The 12,341-nt window shown below is 48.6% G+C and overlaps 1 protein-coding gene across 2 annotated transcripts in view; it reads right to left on the reverse strand.

Annotated features, from left to right (window-relative positions):
- The window catches only part of CLSTN2 (calsyntenin 2), a gene marked incomplete at its 3' end in the record, with an annotated part of 635,319 nt that overhangs the window by 105,005 nt on the left and 517,973 nt on the right, over positions 1-12,341 (reverse strand). For both annotated transcript variants that reach the window (XM_079922344.1, XM_079922343.1), the window contains exon 6: positions 2,890-3,075. In XM_079922344.1, coding sequence (XP_079778470.1) covers positions 2,890-3,075 — 186 coding nt within the window. The remainder of the gene's footprint in view (positions 1-2,889; positions 3,076-12,341) is intronic.

Genomic DNA, 12,341 nt, shown 5'->3' on the forward strand with positions numbered 1-12,341 from the left:
ACATCTTAATTGGTCTCCCTGTTTCCACCCAAAGTCAATAAAGATTTGTAGAATGAAAAATGCATGAACGTCGGGGCTTGAAGTGTCATGGTGGCTCCCTGGCTGGGAAACTCCGCCAGCAACTTGTCGACCGTCCACTGAAAACACAGAGAAGCTTGTCTCCAGAACCTAAGGTGCCCCATGGGAGTCAGGAATTACAACCCAGGCTCTGCTTTAGAAGCGATCTGGCCTGCCTTTCCTTCATGGTTTGGAGAGCGCATGGGGCCTGAGGAAGCTGACCCCAGAGCAGATGGGCATCTGTCGCACTCATTTGCTCCTGCCCTTCTTTCCTGAACTCTCCCTCCGCCGATTCAAGAGTCAGACTCCTAATCTGGAGGCAGGAGTGGCCCTGCCCGTCAGGCTCACTCAGGGTTTCCAGAAGTGCGATGGGAGGGTGGCACTGCCGGGAAGGTCACCAGAAAGACGGGCAGACCTCTCTTAACAAATGGTCGCTCCCAGCACCAGATAAGCTCGCATCTCAGGGGAAAGTGCTTTCCTGACTGAATTAACCTGCCTTCCTGCCCCGCGAGGCTGGCAGCCCAGAAACAATGAGCTATGCTAACAACCAGATGCAATCTGGCTCAAAAGTTTCTTCGCTCAGAAAATCCTTCTCACTCTACCTATCTCCTGGTCTCCCCTTCGCAACATTCAGAATCAAATCACCAGTGTGCGCCCTTGGGCCCATCTGATCTTTAACAAGCTGATTCCATCATCTCTTTCTAACCTGGAGGAGTTTAGGAAATGACCGTCACCCGTGGTGGCACGGGGTGGACTTGACTTATAATTCAGGTGCGCGGGGAGCGAAATGGGATATTCATTCAAAGTAAGTTGTCAGCGGAGCTGGCTTCTCCGCTCCCGGACAGAAGGAGAGAACCAGAGGCAGCTTTCTCAATACTGCGGGCCCCTGACAGCCATTTTCACAAGAGCAGTTTGGAATATGGAGGTCGTGGTGTTTTTCCGAATCTCCTGCATCATTCTGGAAAAACGTGCCTTCCCACATGCCCTCCTTGCCGGCCTGGTGACATGACAAATAGGACGCGGTGATACCCGAGCAGGGTGTATTTCACATTCAGTTCTCAAATTGTCACTTGGTCCTTTGGGCAAGAGCTGTGTGTGTGAAGGTGTGTGTGTGTGGGGGGGCGCACGCACGTATGTGCATATTTGTGTATGCATGTGTGTACCTGTGTGTGCCTGTATGCACCTGTGTGTGCATGAGTGTGTGTGTCAATGTTGAGAGAGAAAAACTGCCCTGAAGAGAGTAGTGGAGGGGTCCCCAGGAGAGGATGCAGGCTACGCTGTGTGTTCGGGAGTCTCCTTTTCCTTTGGTGGGGATGGAGTTACCCCCAAGTGTAGGCCCCGTCTAAGAGGAAGCTCTTTCCTAAGCTGCCCACAGCCCAGCTGGAGAGTCAGTGTGAGGGCCTGAATATTCTTGGAGAGAACAGAAATGAAGTATACGTGGTGGGGATGAAGGAGACCCATCCACCCGTGCACGGTGTGGTTTACCAAGCACATGGTACCGTCCCCCCCGTATTGAGTATCTTATTCCACAGCTGACTTGAGCGGTTTACGTTCCAGCTCCAGAGGCCTGGCCCGGAGTCACAGACCCTGAGCCAAAGAGCCCTTCATTCCCACAAACCTACCTTCAAAGTCTGGCTCTGTCACTTTCTATCTGCATGACCTTGAACAAGTCATTTTTCCTCTCTGGGCCTCAAATAGTCCATCTTTAAAACTGGGTGAATAAGACCCTCCTCAGTGTAGTGGGGAACTTAGCGTAGGGCATGTGAAGATTCTAGGAGGGTGCACACAGCAGGTGCTCAATAAAGCTAAGCTTCCTTGTACAGAACCTCCAGCAGCCTGGCTCCTAGTTCCGGCCTGCTCCTATCTTGGGGTGCCATCTTTCAGCCTGTGGACAGCAAGCCCTCTGTCCCCCACACTTGGACTTTCCAGATCCCACCTCCACTCTCACCCTCGCTCTTCTCTTCTGACTTGGGCAGCCAGGCCTGGCTTCACCGGCCTGTGACCTGAACAATCACACGAGGCCCCCAGCTTGCTTTAATGCTTTGCTGTTGCTGCCTTAAAATTCTTAATAATTTTGGAAAAGGGCCCTGCACTTTCACTTGCACTAAGCCCTCAAGTTCCATAGCTGGTCCTGGGGGAGGAGACCCACCTCTCCCCAAGTGGCTGACACCACCCTTCACACTGGCCCCTGGGCAGGCACCTCTCTGTAAACCAGCACAGTGGAAGGGATCCCTGTTCCTTCAGGCCCTGTGCTAGGTGCTCTTAAACACATGGTGTCGGGCTTCCCTGGTGGCGCAGTGGTTGAGAATCCGCCTGCCAATGCAGGGGACAAGGGTTTGAGCCCTGGGCCGGGAAGATCCCACATGCCGCGGAGCAACTAAGCCCGTGCGCCACAACTACTGAGCCTGCGCTCTAGAGCTCGTGCTCTGCAACAAGAGAAGCTACCACAATGAGAAGCCAGCGCACTGCAACTAGAGAAAGCCCACGTAGAGCAACGAAGACCCAACGCGGCCAAAAATAAATAAATTAATTTAAAAAAAAAACACACATGAGGTCATGAATCTCTATTTTACTGATGAAGAATAGACGCTTTGTCACATCACTTGCCCACAGCCATGCAGTTGGTCCATGGTGGGATCTGATCAGGTGTGTCTGATGCCAAAACCTGTGCCCTCTGACCCTTTAACCATGATAAGTAAACAGTATCCATCCAGAGGTTACACATACCGATGAAGTGGGGAGGGGCGATTCTTTCATAATATAATAACATATGCTTTGTATATATTGTTTAAAAAAATAATTAAAAACTAATCTCAACAGGGAAAAACCTACCACATAATTTCTGAAGGGATTTCTCAGAGTAGGTCTCGCGGTCACAGCCCTTCCCGATGTAGTTGGTCTGCAGCTCTGTGGTGATCTGGATGGAGGACACGGCCCCGTCGCACGTCTCCAGGTGGATGCTGGGGAACAGGGGCACGCTCCCTGAGCCAGGCTGGTACTCGATCCTCTTGGTCCAATCTGAGCAAACAAGGGAAGAATGACAGTAAGTCAGGTACAGACAGTTCCGCTATAACACGTGTTTTGAAAACGTGAATTTGTTCCACCACAATTGATATATTAGGAAACAATTTGAGGATAATGGGAATTTCACATTTGCTTATGCAAGATTTCTTGCACGAGAAATATTAGGTGAATGCAGAAACCTGCACCCAGCTGAGCTGAGCCGAGCCATGTAGGAATGTCCAGAACAGGCGCGTGCACAGACCTCAAACATCTACCAGCGACTCCCCTCACCATGTGTAAAAAGCCACACCCGCCTGGACCACTGTTACAACTTTCCATTCCCATCAGAAAACCCTCTTCACAGTAACGTACCAGCTGCAACCTTTCCTGTGTCCACTTCCACAAGCAAACCTCAGGTCTCTTCAAGTACTACTTATTGTAGTACTTATCTATTTCTACCACTTAACCTGTGTAAAAGTAACACCGTGCTAACGTTTTCCCTCTCTCTCTTTTTTACGTGTCACTGATGACATTTTCGAGTGTCAAGCCCCTTGCCCCATTTTCCCCGTTTTGCCCAGCAAGGTGAGTTTTAGGAACGTATACCTCTGGTCACAAAATAAAGGCGAGCAAGGTAATTCAGAATTACGTGAGGCCACGAGGTGAGGTGCAAGGACTCTTTCCCGAACATTCAGGACTGTGACCCACTTAAGGAGGGCTGATGGTCTTATCCCTGCTTTTTAGTGGAAAAATAACTTGGAGACAATACAAGGCTGGAGAGGAACAAAATCACAATCAAAATGGTACCACACGAAACAGAGCAATCAACAAAAATGCACACCAAGCGTGAGTGTACACAAGAATGAATTGAAACAACGATAGCAGCCACTGAAAGTCAGAGGCGAGTCGAGGCCACGCTCATGGGGACTGGCAACAGCGCTTGCTGAGAGCGACAGCTGCCTGCAAGGTCTGTGCCAGCCTGAGCCAGGCTTGTGGGTAGAAGTCTGAATCATCAAGGAACATGAGTTGTGGTACTATTAGTTTATGAATCTCAAACATCTGTCACATTGCTAGATGGTATCCTTTTGCTAAGGTAGAAATGAAAAGCCATGGACTGCCTGCCCTCACCCTTGAGAAACTCAAGAGAGTCCTGCATGTAGGGTCATTCATCAGCCACCCAGGGGTTCCCCACAAACACCCCATGGGCCACCGGCCGCCACCTTGAGGAAACCAGTGGAGTGGAAGGGCTGGGCTTACGGACTGTCAGATGGCTTCGTTTGGTAAGAAAGCATTTATTTGTTTGGGGTTCTTATGTACCTGGCTCTGCTTGTAGCATCACGGATACAGCAGTGAAGGAGTCAGGAAGGGTCCCTGCCTTGTGGAGCTGGGAGAGACAGGCAGATAATGAATATGTCCATGCTGTCCTGTCAGGGAGGGTAAGTGCTATGAAAGGAAAAGTGGTGACAGAGAGTGACTCCATAGATGGAGAGAGTTCCTGTCTGAGCCGAGACCTGAACGTCAAGGATGAACGCCCATGGGAAGCCTCAGAGAAGTTCATTTGAAGTGGATGCCGCAATGATCTTGGCTTGACTCAATCAGGTCAGGAGTTTCTTGGGAAGGTTAGTGAAGGTCTCCTAGCCTCAGGTACCTCATCAGTGAAGTAGGGACCACACTGGGGGGCTGAGGGCCAGGTGCAACCATGCGGGCCTGACATGCAGTAGGGCCCCAGTCCATGTTATTCCTTCCCCAGCGAGCAAAGGAGACGTGCATCCCCCCTGCACTGCAACCCTGCCACATTCCAGCTAACCAGGTAATTTGGGTTTAGCTCTGAACCCCTGCATTAACCAGCCATACTCTAAGGGGTTTCTCTGAGCCATAAGCAAAGATTGCACACCATGTTGTGGGGTTCATCACCAGGGAACTTGCCATGGGAGGATGTTTAAATGATAGCGACTACAAGTAAAAGAGAATACACCCAATTACATGTTTTTACTCAGAGCTCCGCGGAGCTGTGTCTTCTCCCGGAGGATGAGATCACGAAGCTGCTATAGCCCACGCTCTAGAGGTCAATCTAAAGGACCAATCACTGGTAGACAGGAGGGCTTTTTCTTAGATATATCTAAAACTCACAGTGCTGTAAGCAGAGGTCCGCACATGACAAGTCTCGTCGTGTCCTAGGTACACAATGTTTCATACTATTGAGCATTCAGTCATGCCATTTCTTCTGCGTGGAGTGCCCTTTCTATTCTCTTCTGTCCGTCACCGCCCCCATGTAACCTTTCAGGATTTCTCCAGTCTGGGTTGAAACCCTCCTCTGTGCTCTCACAGCATATTCGCCATTAGACTACAGTATTAGACGCCAAGCTGACGGTTACCCTGAATCCCCATCATTTTGCACAATGGCCGGCACAGAGCACATGCTCACTAGACAGTGGTAGGAAGTGTGAATGGATCCTGTAGGATATCATCTTGGAATTATCCATTCGTGTGCCTGCCTCTTCCTGTAACTAAGAACTCTTTAAAGGCAGAAATTGTGCGTTTATTTTTGATCCCTCCACACCTAGCTCTGAGCACAGGAAATGTTTGCCAGGTGGATCTGAGAAGCCTCAGAGACCTAACCTTGACTTCAGCCATGGCATCCCTTCTTGAGCCAGAGAGAGAAGCCACAGCCTGTTTGTAGCTTCTCTGGTACTGCCTCCGTCTGCCCCTACCCTCAGTCCTGCAGAGCCATCCATCCCAACAGCAGCCCATCACATGTTTGCTTTTCTTTGTCCTCAGCAAGGCAAGTGGTCCAGAACTGATAATGGAGGAATCTCTTCCCAATAATTAAACATGGTGTCAAGGAGGGGGCCTCTTTCCTTCCCTTCCTCACTCTTCTCTCCCTGGATCTTCCTTTTCTTTAGAGATACAGATTTAAAAATAATCAGGGAAATGGTTTTGTGCAGGGGGACCTTGGTATGGCCTTACATCAGTATCGATTCCCTTTATTCTGTGGGGGCTGTGGGTGTCTCTTTCTCATCTAGATATTTCAGTGGTTATCTCTGATGAGAAATTCCACATCGAGTCCTTTTCTGAAGGAGTGTAAATAAAGAAGCAAACAAATAACGAAGGAAAAGTCAGTGGAGGCACAGTCCTAGCAAAGTTTTAATTCTTTTTGCCGCCCCTGGGTAGAGGGGACGAGTCCCTCTCTGAAGAGAAATCAGGCACAGAAAAACTTTAGGATCATCACACCTGCCAGTTGCTTTGGTGACCTCATGAGGCTTGTTTTTGAGGGTTTATGAAGCGTAGGCAAAATTGCAACCATATAGTAAAAGAAATCAATGAAGCTTTCTGAGTGTAGCGTCCTGGAGACAGTGGGAAGCTCACACAAACATCTTTCATTTTCCAAGAAGGAGCTGGGGTGGGGATTAAGAGAGCAAAATGCAAGTCATCAAATTCAGCCTTTGTCACATGAAATATCTATTCATCTTCATTTTCCAGAGGGAAGGATGGCAGGATGGCTAAAAGTATGACCTTTAAATTCAGGGTGTCTGTGTTCAAATTCCAGGCCTCCCACTTCCTGTGTGAACTCTGAGCAAACTACTTACCCACCCTGAGTCTCAATAAAAGTCACACCTACCACCCAGGATCTGGGGGGATTAAATGCAGTCGTTTCAGCCTCAAACACAAGGGACATATTCAACAGTTATTATTGTTAAGTGATTATTTATGCAATAACATTTATTGCAGGAAATAAGGAGACATAAAATTATTAGCACCTACAAGGTGCTAAGGGCTTTTAGGTCTCTTCTTTCATTTAATCCTCCCAGCAACCCAGTGAGTGAGTGCTATTATCTTTTCTTTTTTTAAAATAAATTTATTTATTTATTAATTTTTGGGCTGCGTTGGGTCTTCATCGCTGTGCGTGGGCTTTCTCTAGTTGTGGCGAGCAGGGACTACTCTTCGTTGTGGCGCGCGCGGGCTTCTCATTGCGGTGGCTTCTCTTGTTGCGGAGTACGGGCTCTAGGTGCGCGGGCTTCAGTAGTTGTGGCACACGGGCTCAGTAGTTGTGGCTCACGGGCTCTAGAGCGCAGGCTCAGTAGTTGTGGCACACGGGCTTAGAGGCTCCGCGGCATATGGGATGTTCCCGGACCAGGGCTCGAACCCGTGTCTCCTGTATTGGCAGGCAGATTCTTAACCACTGCGCCACCAGGAAAGTCCATGAGTGCTACTATCTTAATTGTGCAGATGGAAAACTGTGGCTGAGAGTTGGTGTGACTTGCCCACAGTCACAGGGCTCTTTTACAATAGCTCCTCCTTGATTCTGAGGATTTGCTGGAACTGAGAATGGTGAGTTTTACAGATTCATTTTTGTCTTTCAAGATTTTCAATTTTATTTATTTGTTCGGCTGTGTTGGGCCTTTGTTGCTGCGCGTGGGCTTTCTCTAGTTGTGGCAAGTGGGGGCTACTCTTCATTGCGGTGCGCGGGCTTCCCCTTGTGGTGGCTTCTCTTGTTATGGAGCGCAGGCTTCAGCAGTTGTGGCACGCAGGCTCAGTAGTTGTGACGCACGGGCTTATTTGCTCCGCGGTACGTGGGATCTTCCCGGACCAGGGCTCAAACCCGTGTCCCCTGCACTGGCAGGCGGATTCTTATCCCCTGTGTCACCAGGGAAGTCCCCAGATTCATTTTTGAACCTTCAATTTGCACTGATATAGGAAAAAAAAAGACGATAATCTCTGATGCTCGTGAAGGATCAAGGAGTGTTGTCAGTTTTATCACTGCTTGACCTTAGGGGCAGTTTGTGTGGGTGAGGGGTTGCTTGGACACTGAAGACTGGAGAGATCTAGGCTTGAATCTCATCTCCTCCGAATGCGGGTCATGTGACTTTTGCAAAACAGTTGTCATCTCTGGGCCTCCGTGGCCTCATCTGTACATTCGGGATAGTTACACCTCCTCGTGGGCTCATCGTGAGCGTTGAAGGCTAAGGGCCCAACACAGCAACCTTCCTGCTGAAGCCTCATGATAGAAACATCCCACTCCTTGGTTCACAAGCTTCCTAAACTTCTCTGAGCTGTCCTGCTTGGAAACAAAATCTTTTCAATGTATAAAGGACCTAGAGATTAGTTAATGAATTGTGGTTCCACTGTTTTCTCAAATGAAGAGAAAGGAAGTAGACCACCTGTTGTTTTAATAATCAAGCTCGATGACGTCATAGTATTCCTGAAAAGGTTAGCACTGGAATGCCTTCAGGAGCTAAATTCCTCCTCGGTGCATTAAGGATTTAGAAACAGGATGATGGCATTATAACTCCTGCTGAATTGGGGGAACATACATTTTCTCATCTGGAGAATATTAACCACTTGGAATGCTCTTATTAGATGCCTGTGGGTGGAACAAAGCTAATCAGAGACTTCTGGAAAGCACAGGCTTTGAGGGCTCTTGTAATCCAAGACACTCAGGTCCATTGTTCCAATTCTGAACTCAGAAGGGACGCAGAAGGATGAGAGGGACAGACACAGGTGTGTCCGAACATTCCTTTTTCCTTTATTGTTCATGTTCAAAGGGCCTCCAGCTCTTCCTGGTCTCACCTTCTAGCAGAGGAAGAAGCATCGGGTTTTCTAGGATTCATACAAGGTAAGTGGCTGGATGTGGGGATGCCGGGAGTGGGAGGGATAGGAAAGGGGTTTTCCCTCCTGATCAGGGATTGTTCAGGCAGCTGACATTCTAACCAGTCTCTGCAGGCATCAACCACCTGGCATCTTTCAAGACTTTCTCTTAGAAATAAGTGGCTTTGGTTTGGCACCAAGGGACTTCCTTTCCCCCAGGGCAAAGCCAGGGAGGTACCCACGCTTAATAGGGAGCATCTTTGCCTCCACTGGCCGTCCAGTGCCTCTGAGTTGGGGGTGAGTAAAGAGGTAGAGATGGGCTGGAAAGGTAAGTGATCAGATGACAGATGCTGGCTAAGAGGTTTGGGTTTCATCTTAGGGCCAGTGAAGAGCCATAAATGGGTGCTTAGTGAGGCCATGAAGAATCTAGACTGTGCTTTGAAAAGATCACTCGGCAGCTGGCTTAGGGCTGGTGCTCATTTGCAGAACACTAGAACATTCCTGATTGCCACCTCTCCATCAACCCACTCAGAGAATCACCTCTGACAGTGTCACACGATGTGGAATTAACTTCAATTCAATTTAACTAAATTCAAGAGTGGTAACTCTGCAGCTGGGCAGACTCAGGTCTGAACCATGGCTCTGCCACTTCTTGGCGGTGTGGCCTTAGGTAAATCAGTGAACCTCCCTGAGCTTCATTTTCTCATCTGTAGAATGATGACAACACAAATCTACCTTGCAGAGCTGCTTTGGGAATTGGAGAAAAGGTATGCAAAGCACCAGGAACAGAGAGCTACTGCCACCACTACCATCATCAGTCTTGTATCATTCTTATCTTTATTCTAGATGACATGCATTTACTGAGCACCTACTATGTGCCAGGCAGAGCCCCAGGCAAGGGAGGCAGAGAAGTGTGACTCATAACCCTTAACTGGATGGTGCTGACGGTCAGGGCAGAGGCAGCCACATGGCCAGCTTTCAGGCAGACAGAGGGACAGAGGGACAAAATGTGGGTCCCAGAGAACAAAGAGGAAGAGATAAGTTATCCCGACCAGGGTGATCAGAGGCAGCTTCCTGGGGGAAGGAACCTGGGCTTTGTTTTAAAATAGGTGGTATTATTATTTAAGTGTGATAAGGCCAACAGATCAGGATATTATTGCCATTGATAAGAGAATTTGTTATACTCACGAGTCCCAAAGCGAGGGGGCCCACACCACTGGGGGCACATGGAGAAGCACAGGGTCAGTCAGGAGGCAGAGGGAGAGGGGAAAACCATAGGCAAGGGCCTGTACTGTGGTTTGCATGGGAAGGAAGAGGCGAGGCAGGGTAAGCAGCCTTAGGATCGCCTAGTTCGTATAATTTCAGTGCCCTCTGGGGCGTAGGGGCTGTCCCTCGATGTCTGGTACCTGGCCCTGGGGTGAGTAGGGCAGGTGAATGTTGGCTGGAGTGTGAGAGCCTGATAAAAGAGGTGGATGGGGATGTGGGTTCTGGGTCGGTTGGTTAGTGTTTGAAAAGCAAAAGGGTAAGTTGTTTGCTCTCTCTAGGAATTACCTAATTGAGAGGGGCAGTCCCTCCAGGCTCAGCAAGTCCCCAGTTGTCAATGCATCAGGATGCTGACGGTAGAAGGCATGGTTAACACAGCACTGGAGAATGAGGGGCATTCGGGGGGCAGAGAGAACTCTAGGGTGTCACCACCATGGCCTTGGGGCTGTACAATGCCAACGGGTGCCATTTAGATGGAAAACGACATGAATGGTGCCCCCTGACCAGCAGCCTGGCAGGACTCAGAAAGCACAGACAAACGTAAGGCCAGGGGTGGGCCTCTAGGAGGCCTGGTGTGAGATGGGCCGGAAAGGAACTTTGGGGCCAGGTTACAAGGGACTTAAGTGCTAGGCCAGGGAGCGGCCCTTGTTGTAAATGGTAGTGAAAAGGGCTGGCTCTGAGACTCGCCTTCTCTCTCCTCTCCCTACAGGGCTCCTGGGGTGAATTCCTCAGTATCCCAGCCTGACTTTGGGTAGGGCCATGGTGACACTTAGGCAACAGAGTATAGAGATGAGGGGTGAGGAGTCAGACGCCTGCCTTCTCTGCTTACCAGCTAGTGCTCCTGGGGCAAGACACTCTCTACCTCAGTTTCCTCATCTGTAAAATGGGGAGAAATTACAACTACATCTCAGGGAGCTGGTGTGAAAATTAGATAAGACCATACATGTGTTAGAGCCAGGACTTGTGCCAGGCCTGCATGACTCCAAAACCCAACTCCAAAAAGGATCCCTTGCTTTTCTGAGTTCATTTTCATTTAACATTTCCTTTTCTGCTGTTGTGGGTTTATAACCGTGAGATGGGACATTCAGCCAGAAGGAGGCAGGAGGTGGTGAGGAGTCCAGTCCAGGTTCCAAGACCAGCTTCATGTGCAGAAGGGCCCCATACTTGGTGTAACATTCTGCTGTCACTTTCTTGAAGATCTTAGTAATTTTAAAGCAAAAGGCTTTTCATTCTCATTTTGAACTGGGACCCACGAATTACATAGTGTCCTTTCCAGCTGAATAACCTTGGGCATGTTCCTTAATGGTTCTGGGCCTCAGTTTCTTCATCTGTAGAATGGGAATATTAATTACCCCAAAGGGAAGAGCCCAGGCTTTGGGGTTAGACCCAGGTGTGAGTCCCAGCTCTGCCACTTGGTACCACGGACAGGGGGGCCAGTCAGTTCCTTCCCTGCCTGAGTTTACTCACGCAAACACTGGTGATGTTATCACCTATTTCAGAGCTGCTGATTGGGTTTATATCAGATGACAAACGCAAACCACTTACCCTGGGCCCAACACATAAGAGGCACATCTACTTTTGAGCATTACATTATACGGCTTTCCCTTCCCCAATTAAAAACAATTACCTGCAGGCACAATTTAAAAAGAAAGAAAACACAAACTCTCTGAACTAATTACAGATATAAGGAATCCTTGCCCTTCCTTTATTACTAACCCCTTGGCATTTACTATACTTAATCTTCACAAGAGGATTTTATTACCTTTTAGTTCTTACTAAAAAGGGAGATCTTAATTAACTACAAAGGAGAAGAAGGGAGAGAAAAAGTACCCACGGTTCAGATCAGGGAGTACAACGCAGGTCAGCCCTCCGCCTGGTGGTCAGTCCCTGGCCCCTCTGTGGCTGGCCCTTCTCTTCCTTCTGAGAATTATTTACTCTTTGTTTATCACCCAGTCATGCTCTGGAGCATAACTTATACATCACTGTGCAGGGCCTGGCACATAATAGGTGCTCAATAAATATCTATGAAATGAGTGAGTGATTAGATGTATGAAAATCTACACACACACACACGCACACACACACACACTCTCCAATTTCATCAAAGGCGAAGAAGGCAGTCATCTGGAATTCAGAGATTCTGGACTGCCACGCATTAAAATGAAAAGGATCCAAGACGTGGCGTGTGTGTGTGTGTGTGTGTGTGTGTGTGTGTGTGTGTGTGTGTGTACACATATGTACACACCTCCGCCTGAGTTTGAGTGTCTGTGGACAAGTGTGTATGATGATGAAATTGCACTTACATATGCCTCCAATTTTGGAAAACTTCATGTATTTGCAATTTTTCTAATCCCCTGAGATGTCTCCATAAATGTCAAATGAAACAACTAGTAATTTGTCCTCAAATTTTGTCCTGCCTGTGAAGTTCTCTCTAG

This window comes from Stenella coeruleoalba (genome assembly GCF_951394435.1).
Source record: "Stenella coeruleoalba genome assembly, chromosome: 5".
Taxonomy (NCBI): domain Eukaryota; kingdom Metazoa; phylum Chordata; class Mammalia; order Artiodactyla; family Delphinidae; genus Stenella; species Stenella coeruleoalba.